The 24,246-nt window shown below is 50.2% G+C and overlaps 2 protein-coding genes and 2 non-coding genes across 4 annotated transcripts; 2 read left to right on the top strand and 2 right to left on the bottom strand.

The window, feature by feature from the left end:
• The first annotated feature begins 2,211 nt into the window (after positions 1–2,211).
• On the top strand, positions 2,212–2,283 carry TRNAM-CAU (transfer RNA methionine (anticodon CAU)). Its single transcript has one exon. It is a non-coding gene; the product is annotated as a tRNA-Met (tRNA).
• Positions 2,284–2,515: 232 nt separating this feature from the next.
• TRNAQ-UUG (transfer RNA glutamine (anticodon UUG)) lies at positions 2,516–2,587 on the top strand. The gene has a single exon. It is a non-coding gene; the product is annotated as a tRNA-Gln (tRNA).
• A 2,217-nt stretch (positions 2,588–4,804) lies between these two features.
• Positions 4,805–23,607, bottom strand: NARF (nuclear prelamin A recognition factor). Its single transcript, XM_065910956.1, has 11 exons — positions 23,453–23,607; positions 22,445–22,525; positions 19,415–19,558; positions 16,992–17,124; positions 13,746–13,880; positions 9,796–9,914; positions 9,092–9,221; positions 8,829–8,892; positions 7,789–7,926; positions 7,360–7,517; positions 4,805–6,463 (listed from the first exon to the last, which is right to left on the bottom strand). The coding sequence occupies exons 1-11, from the start codon at positions 23,477–23,479 to the stop codon at positions 6,222–6,224; spliced, it is 1,371 nt and encodes a 456-aa protein (XP_065767028.1). The 5' UTR covers positions 23,480–23,607; the 3' UTR covers positions 4,805–6,221.
• Positions 14,653–16,311, bottom strand: LOC136149877 (ubiquitin-like protein 5). Its single transcript, XM_065910513.1, has 2 exons — positions 15,169–16,311; positions 14,653–14,877 (listed from the first exon to the last, which is right to left on the bottom strand). Exons 1-2 carry the CDS (start codon positions 15,263–15,265, stop codon positions 14,753–14,755), a joined length of 222 nt encoding a protein of 73 aa, XP_065766585.1. The 5' UTR covers positions 15,266–16,311; the 3' UTR covers positions 14,653–14,752.
• Positions 23,608–24,246: the final 639 nt, after the last annotated feature.

The following is a 24,246-nucleotide window of genomic DNA, read 5'->3' as shown; positions in this document are numbered from 1 at the left end:
GGCCCGGGCGTCCATCAGCGCGTCCCCGCGGAGGGGCAGCTCCGGAAGGCAAGCTGTCTAACGTGCGGCACGCAGGGTACCCTTACCCACGCCGCAAGCTGCGAAACCCACACATCCCACGCGGGAGCGCGGGAGCGCGGCGTCGCACGCAGACGTCCTCAGGACACGTGACTGCCCAGCCACGTGACCGCGCCCACATGACCGCCGGCGCCGCCGCGAGGGAGAAGCCTGGTTCTGTAGAGACCCGGCGCGATCCCGGGTGACTCCGTGGGCGGGCGCACGCCGTCCGCTGCTTCAGTCGCCGACAAGTGGAGCGGGTGCTGGGCTTGGCCGGGGGCCCAGGGTCACGGGTCGACAGGGCTTTAGGCCGAAAGCGAGGCGGCCTCCTCCCGAGCTCTTTCGCTTTGCTGCTGCGCTCTCACTTCTCGGGTGTGCTGAGGAAATACACAGGCGCTGTCACGCCTTTCTAGGGCACTGCCTCTGGGCGGTGAGGTACTGAAAAGGGAAATCCGTTCCCAAGAGCAGAATCCTGTCACAGTAAAGCCCCCTGGTTTGCCGGGAGCGGTGTTGTGTAGGGTGTGGTGAAGACAGTGGGGGTCCCGAAGGGAAAGCAGATTAAATCCAGGTGCGGACTTAGGGTCTCTTCCAACGTGGCCTAGCTCTTAGGTGGCTGGCTGCCCGCTCTGTCCGCAGCCAATATTGGGATGGAGGCTTGGTCACTAAAACTTGTACGTGAGGGTCAGCCAAGGCAGTTTTTCCTCTCTTGGTGGGAAACTCCATGTTGTCTCCTTCCCTGTCGCCACAGCTAGTTCAGTCCAACGGTGAAACCTCAGCAGAATGGCTGAAAAGAGTCTGACAGACATCTGCAGACTAGCTAGGCAACCTGGGTCAGCCTTTCCCACGGTAGAGACCTTTGGAAGAGGTTTCGCGTGGAGCATGACTCTTCTCAAATTCTGCACCCATTCGGAGAAGTCCCTCCGCACATGTTATCAGAAAGCTCTTTGACCCCTGCCCCGGGCATTGATGAGATGTGCGGCCCAGAGGCGTTCCCCGTGTCTTCTCCCAGTGGCTACCTTTTCCCCTCCGATGTACCTATGTAGTTAGATTTATCAGGCTCAAGCAATATCCTAGATGCTTTGGGCGTGATATCCCTTTGGAAGCTAAAAAAGGATACAAATGAACGTATTTACAAGACAGACACAGAGTCACAGAGGTAGAATGAATGAGTGAATTTATGGTTACCAGAGGAGAAGGGGGGAGGATTCTTAGGGAGTTAGGGATTGACATGTACACACTGCTATATTTAAAAGGGATAATGAACAAGAACCTACTACTGTATATATAGCTCAGGAACTCTGCTCAATATTATGTAACAATCTAAATGAGAAAAGAATTTGGAAAAGGATAGATACATGACTATGTATAAAAGAATCACTTTGAGGTATACACTATACTCCAACATAAGAAGTTTAAAAAAAAAAGTTCCAATCCTTTGATTGGTGTGGTGCTCAGAGTCTGGCCATAGAATTCCAGTAGTTTCAGTCTCTGTATTTCTTTTTCCTGTTGATTCTGTTGGTGTAAGAAAGGAGACAGCTTACTATCTGCAACAGTAAGCTTCATGGACAGTTCTTACATGAAAAGTCTCAACACAAATTCAAAGATTTCCCCCCACAAAGGATTTATATTCAGAATATTCTTGGGAGAACAGTTTTTACCTCTTTGAAATGCAAAGTTATTTTTAATGTTTTGCTTTGAATTAGAAAGCTGAACAGCAAGATTTTGTAACACTTTAAGCAGTTTCATATGAAAGAAACAGCTTCCTTGGCTATGGGGGAAGAAGTAGGTCAAGAGAAGAAACTGGATTAAAAGGAAAGTTACTGACAATTGGACAGATTAGGAATCTTTCAAATGATGGGGAGAAATGCTGCTTTTGCTCTTTTCTGAAATGCAGCCAGCATCACTGCAATACAAATCCTGCTGCCGTCGTCCAGGGACACTCTGGGTAAAGATTGGGCTGCTTGACATTTACTAAACAGCAGAAGAGGGCAGAAATTTCTCTTGATAAGCAGTTGAGGGAGGGAGAGCAAAAATCCACTTTATGAAAATGGGCACTGGCAGGAGGGTCCTTCCCTGAGTCCAGTTCTGTCTGCTGGTCTGCGCCCCAGGAAGCTTGGGGTAGTCAGAGGCAGACTCAGGAAAGGAGTACATTACAGCAGAGTGGCGCAGCGGGAGCGTGCTGGGCCCATAACCCAGAGGTCGATGGATCGAAACCATCCTCTGCTATAAGCTCACGTTTTTGCCTGCTATATGGCTTTTGGGTCCCCAGCTGTGGGACAAGGTTGAGCTGTGGACCCTGGTGTCAGGGGTGACAGCTAGTTCTATGGCGTCACCATCAGCACTCTGGACTCTGAATCCAGAGATATGTCGAAGTTGTAGTGGAACCTGTGTACCTCTCTTGTCCCATCCCAGGGGCACTTAGGCCAAGAGTGGCCTGCAAGGGGACATGATGACATGTGGTTCTATGGTGTAATGGTTAGCACTCTGGACTTTGAATCCAGTGATCCGAGTTCAAATCTCGGTAGAACCTGTTTCGCCTGTGGCCATTTTTGTCTTCCCCTCTTGTGTCCCAGGCAGTGGGACACGGGGACATGGTCTGGCACAGGACAGGCAGCAACTCTGAGACCCTGGTCTATCTGATCACCAGTGCTCCCCTTCCCCCAGAAGCCACATTAGGGATGTCTTTGTTCTTTTTAATGTCCTCCCTGCCCAATTTGACTTTTTCTTTTTTTTAAAGGACCAGGGGAATTCCCCAGAAGTCCAGCTGCTGGGACTCTGCATTTTCACTGCCAAGGGCCCAGGTCCGATTCCCTGGTTAGGGAACTAGGATCCCACAGGTCGTGCCATGTGGCCAAAAAGTAAAAAGTAAAATAAGAGACCAAAGGAGCTAATACTCTTTGTCCTGAGATGGCTCATCATGCACCCTTTAACCTCTGGAATCCCACGTCAGGACAATTACTTAACCTTCTCCACTGGCGAGCTTTCAGTGCAGGCTGTTTACTCTTTGTACAAACACAGAAAAGGGTCCTTTCAGGTACTGCCCACTTGGCACCTGGGTGGCTACTGTCATAGGGAAGAACATCATGCCTAGAACTTTTCATGAAGCGTATAAGAAATGTCTATATAGATCTGATTTAAAAGCAAGTCTTTACAAGGAGACAGGAAGATAAGTTTTTCCTTGAATAAATCCAGGTTTTTTGCAGCTTCAGTGTAGCTTTAGAAATACTAGTATGTCTCATACAATTCACTACTTGCATGAGTCACTAAGAGTAACTACCCTTCACCCTTAGAACTGTGCTTACAAGTTCTTTCATCAAGGTTTTGGAAACGTCCACATAAAACTAATGTGGAACACTTCTTACAGGGACATGGAAAAGAAGATACTATTTTTCTCAATTAAAAAGCCAGACTTTAAAAAAAAAAAAAAGCCAGGCTTTTCACAGCTTCATAAGCAGTAGCCTTCAATGAGTGCCTGGTTCTTTATCCAATATAGTACACCTATGACTCAAAAACACCGAAGACCAAAAAAAAAAAAAAAAAAAAAAAAAAAAAAAAAAAAATCCCCAAACACATGATTTATCTTTATTCAGAAAGTCCAGGGGCCTCTGCCCAAGTTTGAGGCCAGGTCCTCTACTTCCCTGAACATCAGAGTTGAGGGTTCACTTGCTTTAGACGGACTCTATGCTTGCTGTTACTGATCAGGAGCAAGGCCAGTGCCTGTGTGGAAGGAGGTGGTGTGTTAAGTGCCAAGGTTGGGCCCGAGGTGGGAGCCCATATTTGGTGGCCAAGTGGCCTGTGTGTTGCCTGCCTGAGCTGCAGTCCCCTCGCCTAATGCATCTGACTAGACTGAGAGTGAGACCTGAGGTCTCACTGCAGGCGGTGTGTCCAGAGGCTTTTGTTGCTCAGCTTTGGGCCAGCAGGTGAGGCCACAGAACACCTTTAAGTCAGTGGCAGAGCTTAAGAGCCTCTAGACAGGCAGTGCCCTTGCTCCACACCCAAGGCCAGCAGCAAACTGATGTGTGAGCAGTGCATGAACTCCAATCCTCACTCCAGCAGAGCTGCGAAGGAAGGACCAGCATGTACACTGGTTACAACTGGCCCAAGCTCAGAGGCGAGGCAGAAATGGAACTGAGAAATCTTGATTCTGAGAAGTTGGTCCAGGGCAAGAGCACCAGTCAGCAGCTACTTACCAGGATGGCCAAAACACACACACACAGGTACCCATGACACCAGAATTCAGGCAACAGCACTCCTGGAGGGCAGCTGCTGCGTGTGGTGCAAATCTGGACCTAGTCTGTCCCGCTCCTCATGCCAGCACGGCATTGCTCACTAGCAGACAGCCCCTGCACCCCACCCTAGCCCGACTGTGGGGCTGCCTCTCACTGACTGCTCGTATAATTTGAGTTATAATGAAGGAAAACAAACCCTTGTCCTACTTTCCTCTCACACAGCCATAACCAAAGGTGAGCTGCGGTTAGGACCTGATACCACATGTGAGAATACCCGGTCCCCTGGCCAAGGAGTGCCTTCGTTTTAGCCTGAACAGGTGGCTTTTGAGGCAAGAAGAGCCCACTCCGACTCCTGGCATCCCCCGCCCACAGAAGGCTTCAGGCAAAGATGGCCCTCTGGGGCTGTGCTGGCTCCGAAAGCACGAGGGAGGTCGCCTGGGGGTGCTGGTGAGGGAGGGCACACACAGGCCCCAGACTGGGGAGTAAGTGTCTGGTTCACACACTCTCCACACTCAGACACTCCTCAAGTGTTTATTCCATAATCAGTTACTGCAGAGGAGAGAAACCCAATTGTACATAGGTTGAAAGCAAAAAATATACAATTTCACACAATATATCCAGTTTTCAACCCCAATAGGCATACAGGTACAATACAACATAGAGTCAATGAAGTAAATCTAACAGTTCAGGCTTTATAAGCACTGAAGAATCCAAGAATGTTGCTGCCATCCATGTTAACAAAATTCAAGTGCTTTGAAGAACCAACTGGAGGCCTGTCCACAGATGTCTTTCGTTTCACAGGATGAGCCCTGATATGGAGTTTTGTGATTCTGTAATTTCCAATTCTTTGCTAGCCCTTTCTGTTTATAGGAAAACTGTTCTCTTCCATTTATCTTTAAGGCGAGCTCACACGAGCACTACATGCCAGGTTGGGGGGGGTCCCGTCAGGAGCCATGTGGCTAAGCCAGGCCCACAGTATGTGAGGATGATGGGGGGGCGGGTGGGGAGAGGCAAGACCATCGAGCAGCTGCCCCATCTGAGGATGGGGACAGAATGGCTGTCACCTGTCTGATCCCACCCAGAGAAGAACGAAGCAGGCGGACTCCTGACCGCACAGTCTGGCCTGAGCAGGTCAGCTGCCTCTACCGTCCTTCCATATGTAACACCTGTCACCCTTCGCAGGCCTCCCTCTGCCTTGAGGTGAGTTCACCGAAAGACTGAATGTGAAAGCATGAGCTTGGGGTATAAGCGGCCAGAGCCTGCCGGGCCCACAGTTAGACGGGCTGGTCCCAGGAGGCGGCTGCCACTGCACTCCGGCCACTGCGGCAGTGAGAAACACGGCCCACTGTTGCTAGAACTTTTTCTCTAGAGAAAATGAAAACCCAGATTCGTATGAGCCCCCCAATTCCAAAAGGATGCAGTTTCTTCACATTCTGGCAAAACCATTCTCAGGAATGAAAAACATGGTTTGTAAAAACAACAGCCAACTGGGAAGACCACAGACCATGGCCCACAACCCCCGCAGCCTGCCTGCTTCCTGTCATTGCCACATCAAATCTCTCTGGGGCATGTGAATCACAACTTCTGGGGTCTTAACTCTTCATAGGACACTTTTTGGATTTTTTTTTTAAGCCTGAAAGACAGCAGTCTGTCTCCATTCTTGTTCTTTGGAATATTTTAGTCTTAAAGGAAACTCAAATTGGGGCAACCCTTCTCTCCTGTTAAAATATTCCAATTACACACATATTATGAAGATAGCACCACATCGAACTGAGGGAGGGGGCTGCTGACAAATGGGGGTAGCAGAGGATTCTGAAAAACCAAAGTGGCAAAAGGAAAGCTGAGCTGTTTTCTTCAAGTGTCTCTGATACCCACACAGGGTAGCTCCTCCGTCCTCAGGCAATTGATAGGCCCGCCTCCCAGTCTCCTCGATCTTCACCACTTGATGTCTCGGCTGTCAGCGGGCTGCCCTGGGCCCTGGTACGCAGTGTGCAGGGCTTCCTGGACACGGGGGGAGTCGGTGCCGTCCAGCCACTCCTGGTACAACTCCTGCACGTGGGTGCTGGCCTCTGGGAGCTGCACGGGGATGTCAGCGTAGATGCCTTTCATCTTCTGCAGCAAGGCCTTGTCTGTGCGCCCATCTGCGGTCTGGGCTTGGCCTCTGCCATTAAGGCATCCTGAAAAACACAGGGCGCTTACTCTTCCCCTGCTTTCACCTTAAAGGGGAGATGATTCTGGAATAGCAGAGTGATGATGGCAGTGTGCAGTGTCTTGTGGCCAAAGCTTGGGCCCCAAGACCCGGGGCACAGGCTCACAACCCCAGGTGCTTCCTATTTTCTCCTCTTCATACTACGCAGGAAATGTTTTTACTTAAAGCTGAAATTACTTGGCAACCTTTTAGAACTGGATGGCTATGCATGCCCATCTGGATTTCCAGTTTCTCTTAGAATTCATCAAAACCAGGAGAGCACAGAAAGTATTAATGAACAGCTAAATCACTGGTGTCTGCATAAAGCCTTAGTGTGTGAGTCCACATGTGGGCTGCATCAGGGAGAGACGGGGGCTGGGGACCCATGAACCACACAGGAGCCCAAACCCAAACCCAAACACCTCGGACTGAATGAAGAACATGCCTTCTACACACTAGTGCTGTACGTGTGTGCATGTGTGCTAAGTTGCTTCAGTCATGTCCAACTCTTTGTCACACTATGGTCTGCAGCCCACCAGGCTCCTCTGTCCATGGGATTCTCCAGACAAGAACACGAGTGGGGTGCCATGCCCTCCTCCAGGGGGATCTTCCTGACCCAGGGATTGAACCCGAGTCTCTCATGTCTCCTGCATTGGCAGGCGGGTTCTTTACCACTAGCGCCACCTGTGCTACTTATTCTCAAACACGTAGATAATGTGATTTCTAAGATAAAATTCATTTAAAAGAACTTGCAGCAAATTTCCCAACCTCCCTACCCTTACCCCTTGGCAGCACCCAATGGTTACCCTCTGGCCCTCACATCTCACTCCTCATTTCCTACAGGGCTCAGAGGGGCCCAGCTCAGCCTGGCCTCTTGAGTCTTACCACCAGCACAGGCGAGAACCTCCACAAAGTGGTACGGGAACTTGCCCTTCTTCAGCTTTAGGACCACGTTCTGGATGTTTCGAAAGCCATAAGCTGCAGCAAAACGCAAGAGGACCTCTCCGCTCTTCTCAAGGGTGACCTCCTGGAAGTCTTTGTTCCTATGAAATCAACAATACAAACTATGACCCACAGGGTCCTTCCTCTGTGGTCAGAGAACTATTTCTAAGTTAGGGATGTTAGCAAAATTAAGTCTGTGAGTAACACATCAAAGACCTTTCCATCTTGACTGGTGTGAACTCTATAAATAGGATCTCCCCTCAGACCTGTAGCTGGCTGTAGCGGACAGGGGGTCCTATTACAGAGTTTACACCTGACAGGCAGTGCTGACCACACAGGCAGACGGACAGAGGCCTCCCCAGCCCCACGCACCTCAGGGCCCGGTAGGTGACCTCCCCCACGTCCTCGTTGAACAGCTCCTTGGCCGCGTGTCTGAAGATGTGTGCCAGGTACCCGTCAGAGCCGGCTCCATCATGGCGCCTCAGCTCCTCCTCCTTCACGTCACCAAACCTCACCAGGCAGGAAAAGAGAGGGCAAAAGTTAAACCCGACTCTCCAAGTTTTGGGATCCAAGGTCGCAAAACCCTTTGTAAGTACTTAGACTTAGGGCAAAAACCTCCTCTGTGCTGGAGTTCACTGGCCAACGTGAAGCCTGCAGGTGTGCCCACCACTGCCCAAGTGACTCCTCTGAGTGCACAGGCGTCAAGGCTCGACCCTGACAACCTCACAACTCGGGGCATGAGAACTGGGCATCTGAGGGCCACACAAGAGAGCATGCCACCATCTGTGGCCAGCCAGGAGGAGGCCTCTGGGTCCGCTTAGGCCCAAGCATGGGCTCTGGCCGTAAGGACACCAGCTGCTTGTTCTAAGGACTTCAGTCTGCCTTCCACCCCAGGGCCACATGTGGTCCTGACATCACTGCTTGGAGGACCTGCCATGCAGTCCGTGCCCTGAGGCACAGGATACAGTAGGAGTGTGGTTGGTGGTTGAGGCGACCACTGATGGCAGAAACCCAGGCTGTTGCTCTTGGGCAAACGGACCTCAGGGAGCCACTGTGTGGGGGTGCCGCCTCCTTCCCCCGTGAGATTCTGCCTCTATCCCTCGGTAGGTCCAGGTGTGATGTCAGGAACATGTGAAGTTCAGAAAGGAGGGTGTTGGTGTCCACACCAGACCACAGGCTGAATGGCATCCACTCAGCATGGTGCTGGCCATGTCCTTGTCAGAGCCAAGGGGTTGTAGAAGGGCGACAAGGTAGCTCGCCACGCCAGGGGCCATATCACACCTATGCCTCAGCAGGGCAGGTGGCCTCATTACAAAGGAGGAAGGTCCTGGGATGAGACCCTGGTAGAGATTACAAGGTCATACTGGAAGCCCCCAAGGGGCAAGAGTGCCCCTCCTTGCAGAAGCACTTACAGAGTGTCCAGGGCAGCATCTCTCACCGAGACGTCACTCTGCTCCATCATCTGAGCTATTTCACCTACAAGCAAAGAAGGAACATTAAGACGCCAGCAGTATCCCTGAGGACACATGTGCCTTCTGCTTTGCCCTGAAGGAGGAAGCTTCGCTGTGTCTCCAGGGTGGGTGTGGCTGTCAGGTCCTCATCCTGGACACACAGCAGCCGCCGGGCCGGTGCACTGGCCTGCCTCCCAGGGGCCTTTCCTGAGGCCCGCCCTCACCTGAGGTCAGCACGCAGTCAGTGCCCCGGGAACCCCGAGAGGCCATGGGGACGTCTTCCTGAAGGGCCTCCAGCTTCTTGTCATAGCACGGTGCCACAATGACATGGAAAATCTTGTCTGGGGACAGGTTCTGTGTAGAAAGAGCAAACCCATGATGGGGGCCGTGCAGAAGGGAGAAGGCAGCCAGAACGGAGCGGGCCTGGTGCTTTCCTGGGTCCAAGCTCCACCCCAAAGACCAAGTTCCTGAGCCGTGATGCCCCCAAGTCCACCCACAGTGTCACTGTGCTGCAGAACCACTGCCCAGACACTCACAGGGATAGGATCGCCACCTGTGTCCCCTGAACCAAGGGTACGATGATCAAACAAACATGGTGACCACAAGCTGCTGCTGGGCTGTAAATGAATGCACAGCCATTTCCCCACACTTTCCAGACGCTTCCCATGCAACCAGGCTGCCCCTCTCCATGTGCCCGGCTGAGCCAGAATCGCTGGCACCACTAGGAGCCGGCAGCTGAGTGACCGTCTTGGAGCCAGGTGTCTGGGCACCCCCTCTCTCATCAGGGCGTGGGCCCGAAACGACCATGCACATGCCTGGGGGAGACTCCTCCACCCTCCCTGGCTCCCTGAGCTCCATCAGCACCGGTCCTCACACGGAAGCTTGTCACCTGAACTCAACGCTGCCCCTGGGGAAAAGGCCAGCTTACCTGCCGTCTGGCAAAGTAGTCCTTCACCAGGGACCCCATGATCTGCTGGGGAGACTTGGCAGTGCAGAGGTGGGGGGTGACGGGGTGACCCAGCACCCGCTCAGCATAGCGGACCCAGCCTGAGGAGGGAAGGGGCCCATGTCAGCTCCTCACGGCTGCCCCATCGGAGTACAGCCGGGACACCTCATCTTCCAGCAGCCCCAGGCATACATGCCAGGCTCCCTCCATCAAGCCACCTCTCTTCAGAGGCTTGGCCATGGGAACCCCAGGGGCATGTGTCATGAGACAGGAGGGTGCTGGGGATGGGTGCCTCCCTCGGCCCCAGATCAGAGAGGACAGAGCAGGAAAAAGGGAGGAGTGGGGGTAGCAGGCTCCCCAAAATTGAGAACAAGCTTGGAGGAGCAGCTATGAGGCACTGTTTTGGGCAGCTTGGCTCCAGATCCCCCCTGCCAGCTGCTGAGCCACTCTCACAGCTAGGATGGGCAACTGCAGCTCAGAGAGGGGCCCACAGCCACCAGGCCCACAAGCTTCACCCATCTACTGGAATTTAACAGCCCAGTAACTGCCCACTTTTAGGACAATGAAATACGAGAAACCCACACCCCCTCAAGCAACACAATAAACAGCACCACCTGCAGTGTGCCCACGGCATGCCCAGCGTGGTGCGGAGCATCTCCCCTGAGCCGCTGACTCCCACCATGCCCTCTGAGTGCACCACTGCTGCCACGGTTCCCAGAGGGGACGCAGGATGGAGAGGCCAGTGGACCAGAGCCAGCAGCTCAACCTGCAGGGGTTAGAGCTCGCCCCCTTCTCCTGCTGGGTACGGTAATGAGTGTCTGGTGACAGAGTGGCACGTGTACCACAGCATCATGAGAGGGGTGGGGAGGGTGAGGAAACCTAGAGACAAGTTGCCCACAAGATCCCCAGGGCAGTCCACCTCCCCATGCCCACTCCTGTATGGAGGAGCAGCAGGCACCAGCCAGACAATCTCGTCTGAACTCAAACCACAGCCACCACCCGCTCGCCAGCCTGAGCACATGCAGGGAATGTCCATGGTCACTAGCAGAAGCCCCACAGAGAGATGCTGCTGCAGGACGGCTCCCCTCGTTCCCAGCCTCTGCACGTGTGCATGGAATGGTTCATGTTAAAACAGCAAACTAGGGAATTCCCAGCTGTCCAGTGGTTAGAGCTCACTACTCTGACTGCCAGGGCCCTCAGTTCAATCCCTGGACAGGGAACTGTGTAGGATGGCCAAAATAAATAAATAAAAGGGAAAAGAAAAACGATCAAAGGCCGTGGAGCATTTGGGGGCCCGAGGCCCCTCCCACCACAGGTCTGGCTTTGTCAGGGCCTGTGCACCCTGGTCTCGCCGCCTGCACACGCAGCTCGCCAGCAGACCCCAGCTGCAGGCTGTGTGCCATGAAGATTGGCACAAGATCAGGCAGAACACAGGCTGGAAGAGGCGAGCGCCCTGGGGGACCTCCTGGCTTGCAAGAGAAGACGACCAAACAGGGATGAGGAGGGAGAACCAGGTCACAGGATCCAGAGCACCTGTCACGAGACTGGAGTGGTAAGCACTTTCCCAATGGTACCCCTGATCAGAACTTGCTACCAGCACCAGCCGGGGGCCTGGTCAGCCCTGCTGGCTGCCCAGCTTTTTGGCAGCGTGGTGCAGACAGGGCACCCATGTCCTGCTCTGTCAGACCACCCACCTCTTCTCAGGGACCCTCCCTGAAGGCAGAGAAGAAACCTGCTCCAAGAAGTACCTAGTGCAAGGTGCCCACTCTATTCTCCTTGGATTGGAGAGATTACTTCCCACACTCCAGTTCAATGAGTGCTCCTGGCAGGTTCTCACAAAGCCCAAAGCCCTTGAGCACGTCCACAGCTGAGCAGCTCAATATGCCCTCGCCCACCCACCCCCACCAGGCAAAGGTGCACTGGTGAGGTGGCACTCCATCGGCTTGTGGGTAGCAAGAGCCCACCCAGATGTCCCTGTTCCAGCCAGGATGCGCTGCCCTCCAAGCAGTCTGAGGAAGCATTGCTGGGACACAGGGACCCTGCGTGCAGAAGCTGGTGAGTCAGTCCAGGGCCATCCACAGTCTGATTCTGCACACCAGATAAGATCATCCAACCTTGATGCTGCTTTAATTTATCGAAGTTGTCATAGGAAAGCAAAATGTCAGCGCCAAATCCTAGAAAAGGGTTAGTTTCGAAGCAGATCTCACCTCATCTCCCTGAATTTGAGAGGGGGCATAAACCTGAACAGTTACAGCTTTGACTGGCTTAGCTACGAAGAGTTCCTGGAAGAGAAAGCCTTATCATCTGAGAGCCCTGAAGAGCTCAAGGAGGCCACTGAAAGCAAATGCCAGGCTGGTGGAGGAGGGACAACTGGTGTGCAGCAGCAACAGGTGGCTCATGTCTCCACCAGCGCTGCCCTCACTCCTTGGACAGAGGGCATGTGCTTTCTGCAAGAATTCACCACCTGCCTACTACCCACATCAGCGGTGCTAGTTCCTGCCAGGAGTGGAGGCTTCCGTTTAGGCTCCATCCAACAGGGCTGCCCACAAAAGGGATCCATCACTATCTGCTGGGACGGTGTCAGGACAGCACAGGAATCCCTGTGATCCTGCTGACTGGAAGGTGGACGGGAACTCTGGAACCACTGCTCCAGGGGCACAGGCTGAGCTTGGGTCATTTTATGCTGCCTCTTTCTTGGGTGGGAGGGACTGAGCCAGTTGAGTGTGCCACTGAGTGAGGGCCCTGCAAGGAGCCGGTGCTGGAACCCCAGAGGCAGGGGTTCCACTGCAAGGCCTCTAGGGAGCTGGGCGGTTTCCCGGGGTCTCAGCTGTGCAAACCTACTCTTAAGCAGCTGTGCAAACATCTACAAGGACATAAACACAAAGGTGAACACCATGGCCCAGCAAAGTGTGCATTTAGTCAGTTTATGTGACTGGATACAGTCACTGCCTAACATGCCTGGAGAACTGGGAGCATCCCCCTGGGGGTTATCTTTCCAGAAGGATAAGCCCCACCTGATGCTGAGTGCCTCCTGCCAGCCTGTGGGCCACTGAAAAACATGCTCAGTTAATGAGTCGATCCATGTGCCTCTTAGACAGATGGCAAGTTTCCTCTCCATGGTTTTACAAGTGAATGGAAAGTATTTCCAAATTCTAAGCAACCATACATCAACATTCCATCTTATTAACTCATGATCCCAGTGACTGATAAGTGACATATAAAATGCTAGAAAAATTTGGAACCAGGAGGGATAAACTGAGATGAGAACTGTGAACAAAAACCCAAGATTAAGTAGACCACAACTCTCATAGACCTGATTTAGAAATAATTTTTCCCTAAATGTCACTAAATGTCACCAGTATAGCACTGCCTTCCTTCCCTTATGCATCATCTTTAGAATTTTCTTATTCCAAAATCTTCTATTTTTTCAGAATTCAAAAAACCTGTGATAAAATTTCTCTACTTCAGATATCAGGCTCTATATTATAACTAAAGATTTGTTTAAAAAGTGCTCCAAGATGGAATCTAGTATTAATGTAAAATAATTTTTTTTAAGTAATATTTTTTATCATGTAATATCTACTTAAGCTGGCAAAGGATCCATGGGTGTTCACCATATTACCTATAATTGTTTGGATGTTTGAAATACATACTTTGAAAAGAGATTTATTCTTAACACAGGATATGCCTGTCTCAAACTTCAGAAATATGGACAAATGAAGATAAGCTTAATTTACTTGGCTGTTAGGTTTCCCCATTAAATCACCCAGAATTAATAAATATATTGGTCGACATAAAACTACTCAAGGCCCGAGCTCCTCTTCAAGACCCACTGCCCCTGACCTTGCCCACTGCCTAGGCCTGCGCCCAGACAAACTGATGTGAAAGGGTGCATCAGGCCCCCACAGGCCTGGCAGCAGCCCCGTGCTCACCGGGACAGGCAGAGGTCAGCATAGGTAACGCGGGCTCCTCCTCATTGTGTTGGCGGAATCGACGCACAAACTCTTTCTGACTCTCCAGGATGCTGAAATCTGCAGCGATGGTTGTATCGAAGACATAATGCACCCCTGTGGGGAAGAGAGGTGCGTTGGGCTCCACATCACAGAATGTGAGATCGACCCTCAGTTCGCCTCGAAGACAAACTGAAAGGGCAGACTCCACAGACACTGCTAGATGCCCAAGTGCAGGACTGTGCCCTTTGCTCTCTCAAACAACAGCACGTATCACTTTTCACAATAAAGCACGTATTCTCCTGCTGCTTCTTTTCCCTTTACATCTATATTTACATAAACACCTTGCCATATTCCATATACAAATGAATGTAATTTTACAGGGTATTATTCTTCCAATTCACTGGCTAAATTAAACTCCAATCTGTAACAGTCTTTGATAGCTCTAAATAAAATGAGTAAACTGGCTGAGCATAGCTTTATAATGGTCTTAATTAATTACTATGTTGATTTTTAACTTGTCTTTTTTTTTTTTTTTTTAATATTTATTGATTTGGCTGTGTCATGCCTTCAGCGTCATGCCGGATTTTTCTGTGGCAGCGCATGGACTTGCTAGTTGTGCTGCACCAGCTCAGTAGTTGCTGATTGAGGGCTCCAGGGCACAGGGGCTTAAGTTACTCTGAGGCACATGGTGTCTTAGTTCCCTGACCAGGGATCGATCCTGAGTCCCCTGCATTGCAAGGCGGATTCTTAACCACTGGACCACCAGAGAAATCCCTAACTTGTCTTCTTAATAAATGTATGCTTCTTTGTTTTTAAACTACAGTTGATATACAGTATAAGGTACAGATGGGCAAAGTAGTGGTTCACAATTTTTTTTTTCAGTCTCTTAAGCTTTTATTAACATGAGTTTCCAAAAACAAGCATCCATATTAGTGTGGGGAGTGAGGGTGAGAGGAGGGGGAAGGGCAGGAAGAAGGAATTCTGCTCTATTGGTAATAAAGCTCCAAGTTCATCCCATCGTGGATTTCATAGTCCCCCAGAGACACGTGGTCCTTAAAAACTGTGTACCACTTCTTCAACATGATCTTGTTCCAATGGGTGCCAGTTTGGGCTGCGATCAGCTTCTTTTTTTTTTTTGATGCATTGGGTTTTTTAATTCAACAATATTCTTGCCTGAAAGCTCAAAAACTAATCATAGTTTTCATGCTATTGCCAACAGCTTTCAGGGCTTGTTAGAGTACATCCTTCTTTCAACAGAAACCAGTGCATATTTCAGGGCTGCTCTTAAGACAGGTATAGGAGTTCTTGTCCGTGGAGCGGAAGAATGGAATCCATAAACATGCAGACACTTATGGTACCAATTGAATAAAGGGGATGACAGAGGATAAGATGGTTGGAGGGCATGCGATCAGCTTCTTAAGGTCCTCGATGGTGTCATCTGTATTGCACTTAACGCGCACCTTCTTCCCCAAACGGTCGTTGCAAACAACCTCGATCATCCTGGCTCAAATAACCTGCACGAAGCAGATGCCACAACTTCCTCACGCTGCTGCTGAGCCCAGGCCAGAGTCGCCGCTCGGTTCATAATTTCTTAAAGTTATGCTACACTTATAGTTATCATAAAATATTTGCTGTAGGGAATTCCCAGGTGGTCCAGTGGTTAGGGCTTGGCGCTTTCACTGCTGTTGCCCAGGTTTAATCCCTTGTCAGGGAATAAGATTCTGCAGGTCTCGTGGCACGGCCCCCCCAAAATTTGTTTTTTTTGCTATACTCCCTGTGTTGTACAATATATCCCTGTAGCTTATTTTATACCTAAAAGCTTGTACCTCTTAATCTACCACCTCTATCACGTCCCTCCACTCTGCCCACTGGTAACCACTACTTTGTACTCTCCATCTGTCTTTTTCTGTTTTGTTATATTCTTGAGTTTGTTGTATTTTTCTTTAGATTCTACATGTAACAGATACCATACGGTATTTGTCTTTCTCTGTCTGACTTATTTCATTTGGTATCATACCCACCAAGTCCATTTATGTTGCTACAAATAAGTTCTAAATACTGGAAAATAAACCTAAGACAAAAAATATACTTTAAATAATTACAGTAAAATAAACAGAGCCAATAATTTTGCAACCAGTCTAAAACTTGATAGCAGTCAGTTATTCTTAAAAAGAAATACTATATCAAGTTAAAGAGTTACCTTAAAAAAAATCAGTTTCACTGTGGATACATTTTATTAACATATAACATCCAGCTAGTCTTAAAAAATCCCCCACCCCCTCCAAAATAGGGCCTTTCACTATGAGAAGGCAGAGCATTTTAAAACTTTGATCTCTGGTAACATTCAGTTAAGCTTAGGCTTTTTAAGATTAAAAGCATGAAGGATGACTTAAGGAGTCCTCGTCTGCAGCTGCAGCTTCAGTTTTGGTTGTGGCACGCTGTGCACCAACAAACAGCTCTGCACGGAAAGCAACATGCAGCAGCGAGGCAGGCAGGCTGGTGCGAGGATATTTAGTCTACGTGTCACTTTATTGCTAATCCCAATGTGTTTACATCTTTAAAAAGCCATTGAGGAACAAAAACAACTCTTACTTGGCAAACAGCTCAAGTTTTCCTCTTTAGAGCCTACCTGCAGGACACTTTAAGTCAAGGGGAAGTGAGAGTGTGACATGACAGACTAGCCAGAAGCATTCTTACTGCCCTTTATGAGGCAGTATTACTCTAGTACTCGTTCACATTTGAGTCCTCAGGTACTGAAATGACTAGCTTTCTCTCTTCACACAAAGGACACAGTCCATTCCCTTCCTGCTCTGCTCTTCAGAGAGTTTCCTGGCAAACCAGATGCCAATCATTGCAGACGTGATCCTCCATCAGATAACTGTAACCCCTGTGAGCCGAGCAATTTGACACTGCTGGGCAAGTGTGGGTCCCAGGTGTCCCCAGCTACATGCCCTAAGATGGTCATTTGCTGTCCCCAGAGGGGCCAGCACTGGCTGTAAGACAATACCCCATCTACATGGCAAGAGGGTAAGTGACACCTGCCTACCATGCGTGGGTCAGAGGCATGGTCCTCTTACGTTCCACAAGACTCTCAAAGAAGTTCTTATCTATCCTGTGCCCTTGAAAATTGAACTCTAGAGATAAAAAGGGCAGATAAAAACTCAAGTTATAAATTTGAATTATACCAAATCTATTTGCTACAAATAATATCAAAAGGCAGCTCACCAAGACTTTTGAGGAAACCACAGAGCCTTCTGGATGCATCAGTCACACTGAGGCTGAATTTAGCAGCAAAATAAGGCAAAGACTGAGGACACACTGACACTGCCAGCACCTTGTGCTTTGAGGTATCACATTTCTAGGAGAAATAGAGAAGAACATTGTGTATGTGGTGATTACAAAAGGAGTGAAAGTAAGACACTTTTATGAAAAGTCTAGAACAAACAGACTGTAACAGATGCCCAATGGAAAGACTAATAAAATACACAAGATACTGGCAAGCATAATTAAGGAAAAAGGAGAAAAAAATTTAGAATGAAAAATGAGACATCCCAAGAGATTTTGTCAATTTTAAGAACAATGTTAAATCAGAAATATTGAATATATACATCAATATTACATATAAAGGCAGTATCTTGATAAAATAGACACATTTAAAAGGAAAAATAAAAATTACATACCCATAAATAACTGAAACGATCCCTAACAATGAAGTTAAATGGAAATGGGGCCCCAAGGTCTGTCCCCAAGAGGCCTCAAGCCCAGGTCACTTAGTGGTAAATTTTAGCAAAATTTTAATTCCTAGATAATTCTCATCTTCTATGAACTCTTCTAATAAATACCAAACAAACAAATGTGAAACCAGCCTATCAACACCCTGAAACCAAAACCAGATGCTGGCAGTTCAAGAAATCCCTAGAAAAATATGAACAAATTGAGTTCAGAGGCGTGCTGACTCATCACGGACATGCAGGATGCAACCATGGGGAGCAGTGTGAGCGAGCATGTCAGGCATTAGAAAGTCAGCAGTGGGATCCCCTGACCTGGGGTCAGAGAGAAGATGCAGGATTATCATGACAGAGGCTGTTCAGGTCAGACACCACCTGCACATCAGGAAAAGTGGAAACTGGGACAGCAGTGTTCAGTGGCCACCATCCACTGCAGTCTACCTATGGACTGGCCACAGACAGGACAGTCTGGTCCTGTCCCCCCGCCCCTGCCTAGCAGCTCAGGTGAGACAATGCTGAGTCTGCCTGTCCCCTCTGGATGGGACCCCACCTTCATGTGATGCCTGGGAAGCCCACACCTGACAGGGCAATCAGGGCACCAACCTGGCACACACTGACCTCCGGCTCCCTGACAAGCTCCTATGATGCCCAAGTCAGCCAGGCACGGTTTCTGTGGTTTGTGACCAAGAGCATCCTAACGTAAATTTGGAAGCAGGAACAAGAGAGTACAAGTTTCAAATGCTAATGAAGAGGGTGGTCTGTCCCCAGCTTCAGCAGTCAGACTTGGCAATTCAAGTACTTCTGTCTGACACCCTGTCCAGGGAATTTCAAGGGCTCACCCCTCACTTCATTCTCACTTAAATTTCACCTCCTCTAAGGGAGCTGATCTGTGACCAAGCAGGAATCAGCCTGAGCCCCAGAGCTCAGGAACCCCAGAGTCCCAGGACCAGCAGAGAAATAGGAACTGCTTTTTCCTGTGGCAGCCCGGAGTGACTGACTCAGCCAAACCCAGAACCTCTTCCATTCCTAAGCTTTCAGTTTCATAAAATAACTAAGAATTTCCTTTTTAGGCTAGTTTAACTTGGGTACCCATTTTCTATAGCTGATATGCTGATTGGTGTGAGCATCTATGTCTCTTTAATAGTAAAAGACTGTAAAAATCTACTTAATGATAAAACTTCACCAGCATTCCCAGTGAAATCAGAAACAAGATGTTAGTATTATTTCTACCACCAATGTAATTTCAGGTTGATTTAAAGGTTCCAGACCATACCACCAGAAAAAATAAAATGTATACAGGTTGGAAAGAAATAAATTTGTTATTTGCAGTCAGTACACCCAGAAAGCAACCCGGGCCTCATGTGGTACCTGCACTGCCACGTGGGCCAGAGCACCCAGCACTGTGTTCAGAGCCCGTACAAACACTTCCTGGAAAGCAGCTGTGAGGGCTGCTCACCAGGTCAGACTGAGGGCAAACCAAGACATGCTTTTCGGCCTCATCTGCCTCCGTTTCTCCGTCTTTCCCTTTCACCTGTCTTCCTGAGTGACTTCGGGTAGTTCCATCTGTACAAGGGTCTGCAGGAATGAGCTAATGGACTGTGGCCCTAACCTCTGAGAAAGCCCCAGAGGCAGAGGAGCAGCAGCTCAGCCACCACGCCATCCCATGACCAAGCATGCGGAGGCCTCCCCCGAGCTAGGGGAGCCTGGCTGGTGGTGCCAGCCACAGCTGCTGCCCACATCAGTGAGGGAGTGTGACTGTGGGTGGGCTTTTATTGGCAGGGAGAGACTGCGGAGAGGGTCAGCTATCACAGGGGACACAAGCCAGGGCCAAGATGCACTCCCCAAGTCCCAGCAGAGGCTTCAAGCCTCACCTTGACGTCCACCCACCTCTGGTACCAGTGAGTGCCCGGGAGTCCATACCTTGTTAAGGTTCAGAACTTGGAAGAAGTCCTTGGCGTTCTGCTGGGAAACCTGGATTCCTTCCTCCGCAGACACACAGCTGTCACAGGCCAGGCAGTCACTCAGAAATATCTTGGCATCAGCCAATTTATGGAATTCTCCCTTCTGTGAAAAAAAAAGATGATGTTATGACTTGATTCTTCAACAGAAACTCTTTAATACTTGCTTCTTTAGGAAAAGTATCAGCACAAGCATAATACAGAAAACTGCCACAAATTCTCTGAGGGTCCCATAGATGGCAATGTGTGGGGAGTGGACTGGCACCATCAAATGCAGCTTCTCCTGCCCCCGTATCTTTCCCTGCTGCCTCTGGGGGCTCCTGAGTGGGTCTGCTCTGTACTCCCCGATGAGCTTGCCTAGTCCTTGGACTCTCCTCAGAAGCCTCCCTGACAGGCTTAGAACTGGCATAACTCACTGCTGACTTGTGGGCATCAGGGTTGTCACGCCATCCAAGTCTGAGTTGGGACATTCAAACTCACATCTCAGTGACTCTGTTCCCCTGGACACCAAGATGACAACCCTCTGCTGCGTCGTCTTCTCCTGGCTGCACCTGCGCTCACTCACTCCCTGCAGCCCACTCCCCAGGCTGAGGTCCACTAGAAGACAAGCCACACCTCTGCTGCTAGGGATCCCCTTCCCCATCACTCTCCCCACTCTAACTTCCAGTCGCCCTGGCCCTCCTTGCTCTGAGTCTCCCTGAGGGAAACACTCCCTAGAGAGCCTGGTTCACTCCTCAGACCCTCATGGACACCTGCCAGAACAGCTCTGAGCAACCTCTGGCACCTATGTGCTGGCTCTCTTCCCTGAAACGCAAGCTCTGAGGAAAGAACCTGTCTCATGCCCTTCTGTTCTCTGACATCCCCTGTATACAGAAGGTGTCAATAAATATGTGGTGGATGAACATACGAATATTCTGAAGCCTATTAGTGCCCTTGCAACAAATTAATGAAGTCTCCTGATGCTTGGTTGTACACTGCTCTTTCAAACAGGATTTGGGAAGCGAGGACTTGGGGGGTAGGGTGGCTCTCCTGTCCACAGCAGCGCCAAACAGGAATGCACGCTGTCACCTCCCTCCTCCACGGGTGCCTGTGTCACTGTGTAGTGCTCATTCTGGGGCCACGTTATGCTGCAGATGCTAATTCATGAGGTATGGATGGGAGGCAAGAGTTTGCCCTTCTAAAAAGCCCTGAGGGGGGGCCAGAGCAGCTGCTCCAAGGGTCTGAAGCACGTGGCCTGGCACACAGCCGGCATCTAATAGATGCTGTTGAGCTGCACTGAGAGTTCTGCCTCTGCTGCCCCTGTAGAGGTGCCCAGGACAACACTCTGAGCTGCCAGGGGAAGCAGGGCTTCCTCTCAGCCTGCTAGCCACATGCCATGCTCATCCTCCTAGAGCCCCTCATGGGCCAGGTCTGGTTCCTTCCCACCTGTCACAGTCCTTCCTCTTTCTCTTGTTCCATCCTAATCATGGGCATTTTCTATGGAAGCCTGTTCATCTCTCCTTCTCTCCAATTAGCCACACTTCTCAGAGCAGTTATCAGGCCCCCACTCAACCCCTCCAATCTCTGCCTCTAGGGAATGCTCTCCCTCCCAATATCCAGTCTGACATCCTGCAAAGTTTGTGTCCACGCAGCTCAAACTGCACTCTTCTCCCTGTGCTGCACCTCTTTTCCTGCTTCTGCCACTCTGGCTGGTCCATCCAGGCCCACCACCCTCAGCCTCCCCAAGTAGCTTCCTTCCTATTCTTCCCCTACTCTAGCCAGCTTAAGCCACCAGCCCTAAGACATGAGTCTGATTTGTCTCCTTACATTTCACACCTTCTCTGTGCCTGGTGAGCCTTCACCCCATTCCTGCACCCACCACCCTCAGGTCTCACCACCCCTTAGGATCCACTCCAGTAGCCACCTTCCTGACCTGTTCATCCTATCAGCGCATCCGCCCACTGTGCTGGAGGAGTGCCCACTTAAGCTATGAACACACATTATCTCCCAGCCACCATGGCTCTTGGAGAGAAGTAACCCAACTCCCCATGTCACTGATAAGGACATTGAGGCTCCCAGGGTGAGATGTCTGTCCAAGGCAGTGCGGACAAAGGGCAGGCGTGGGAGGCCCTGGGCCGGCTGCTCTGGGGCTGCAGAGCCCTCGGTGCTCCCTGTCTCTCTTCTGCCTCAGTGTCCCGGGTGCTTGTCTTATCCCCTGCTGCTCACCAAGCCCTACAGTCACCAGAGCACAGAGCAGAGCTGGTACACGAGAGGACCTGACCAACGCCTGTCTGACTCAATGTTGTATTAGGACTACTAGACTCAAGAAGACACCTGCTGCTTGCTTCTCCAATGTTGCCAATTCTCCTTTTCTAAAACCGGGACCAAAACTTTTTAAGGGAAGAAGGAACCTTAACCTCCCAGCACTGCGGCCTCCTCTATAAAACGAAGACAACTGTAGGGCTTATCTGAAATGCTCATTCTAGGCACAGAATGAGATCACATGTATAAAGTACTTTCTCGACTGCCTAGCTCAGGGTATGTATCCAATAAATGTAAACCGTCACTACTAGCTAAGAAAAACTTAACTCAAGAACTGAGAGAAGAAACCATTAGAAAAATAAAACTTACAGAATCATGAAATCCAAATTATTTTATAAATTTCTACCTAAAGCCCTATCTTTTCACTAAAAAAACAAAAACAAAAACCCAGCGGTTTAAATGTTACAAAACTATTTCTAAAAAAACAGCCAAGGATGACATTTTGACTTGTTCCTAACTTGGTATGCTTTGGCTTGGTGTATTCTGAGAAGACATGTTCTTACCTTGAAGATCATGTACCTCCAACTGACCTGCATGTTTGGCCTCTGGCATGGATTTTTTAGCCCCTTCATTTCTTGATTAATTTTTTTCTTGAAGCAATGATGTACCTGGTGACATGAGCCCCCAAAGAGAAGAAAAACAGCAGTAGCTGTTTACTCCAGGTTGACACAAAAACTGAAAAACTACTTGCCTCTCCATTCTCCTGGGCTGGACTTGGTACGTCGACTGATGCATTCTCTTGGTCATCGGTTTTTGTTTTTTTACTACATTCCTTGAAAAGGCAAAGGCACATATAAAAGAACAACTTTTAATCTAATTAAGAAAATTGTATATACTAGCTGACGAATTCATTTCATATCTAGAAACCTTTTCTACAGAAATAGAAGTACTTATAATTGCGGACACACAAACACACCCATACACATCTCTGTATCTGGACTGTTTGCAGGAAATGGAAACTAGAAGCAATGTGGTTTCTCCTGACAGGTAAATTGGTGCCCGACCACATGGACGCGTCTATATTTAAAATACAACAAATTAAGACTGTGTGTACTGCTCAGAAAATGTATCTCTTGTATAATATTAAGTGAAAGAAAGAGAAAGTGATCGAACAATATTTATGATAGGATCCAATTTTGAAAAAAACAGAAAAGTCCCCGTGCATTACAGCGTAGAAACAAGTGGATAAGGCTTTCACAGTTACTATGGTTACTCAGGTGGCAGGAGGTCCAGCCTCCGTTTCCTTTTTGCACTTCTGTATCGTTTTCGTTACTGTCAAACGCAAAAGTTTTTTGGTGGCATAAAATCCCTTAAAATCACTTTTGATCATCATGTCCCTCATTCACACCAAGGACGGTGTCTGCAACGACTGCGGACTGGTAGCTGATGTTGCTAGGTTTTTTTGGCAGCTTTTGGCTTCTAAGGTACTTTGAAAGGGTATATCTGCGCCCCGACATTACGGCCACCTCCGGGACACGGGAACAGGAACCGGACGCCTTGGTGGCCCACCCTCAGCCGCCTCCACCCCCGGAAAACTCGAGTTGCGGGCCAGCGCCCAGAGGTTCTGACAGGGAGGCAAAGGCGCTCGGAGCTGCCAAGCTTCCGACACCCCCGAGACTCCGGGCTTCGCGAGCTCAGGCTCCTCCGCGCCCCGGGCCCTGCCCCCAACCCGGCCCCGGACCAAAATCGTGGAGCCCACCTTCCGCGTGCAGTGCTCACACTTCATCTGGAGCCAGGCGGGCAGGTCTGGGTGCGCAGCCTGAGGAGAGCACCAGGAGACGCGGTCACCGCCGCCTGCCGCCCTTTGTTGTCGTCGCTCCAGTGCTGCCCTACCCCTAGTGGCTCGGCTCGGCCAATGAAAGCTCTGGGAGCGGATGCGCTACAACCCTGAACCAATAGGAGCGCAGGGAGAGCGGTGCGGCTCCACGCTACTGGGCTAGGCCTAGGCCAATGAGAACGAGGGAAAGGGGCAAATCGGGACCTAGAGCCAGTCGGAGCGCGCAGGGGCGGAGCTTGGCCCGCCCCGTCGGGACCTTGCGGAGGCCGTGGCCGATTCTTCCTTGGGTTTCCGCGGCGTGTGAATCTGGCTGCGGCTCTGAGTGGCCTAGCTGACGGACCCCAGGGGGCGGGCCGAGATCGTTACCAGGACGTTCTGGTGCGTCAGCTCAGTGCCAGACCCGCGCCGCCTTCCAGGTTTAGACTGGTAGAGACGGCGCCGCCCTGGTACGCCGCCATTTCCGCCCCGAGGCGCGTCACGTATGTCCGGCACGGAGGCAGTGCGCACGCGCGGCAGATCGGGAGCACGTGGCGCCGTCGGGAGCGGGTGGCGCCGTCGGGAGCGCGAGGAACGTGTGAAGCGTAGGTCGCCGATCCTGCGTCCTTCCGCTGCCGCTAGCAAATCAAGGTGGATACGGGACCAAATGACGTTGACCTTTGTCCCCTGGCAACATTTTTTGTAGTTAGTGCATGGTCATCCCGGCACCATCGGAAATG

This window comes from Muntiacus reevesi, chromosome 18 (genome assembly GCF_963930625.1).
Source record: "Muntiacus reevesi chromosome 18, mMunRee1.1, whole genome shotgun sequence".
NCBI lineage: Eukaryota > Metazoa > Chordata > Mammalia > Artiodactyla > Cervidae > Muntiacus > Muntiacus reevesi.
This window is presented reverse-complemented; position numbering and strand designations above follow the sequence as displayed.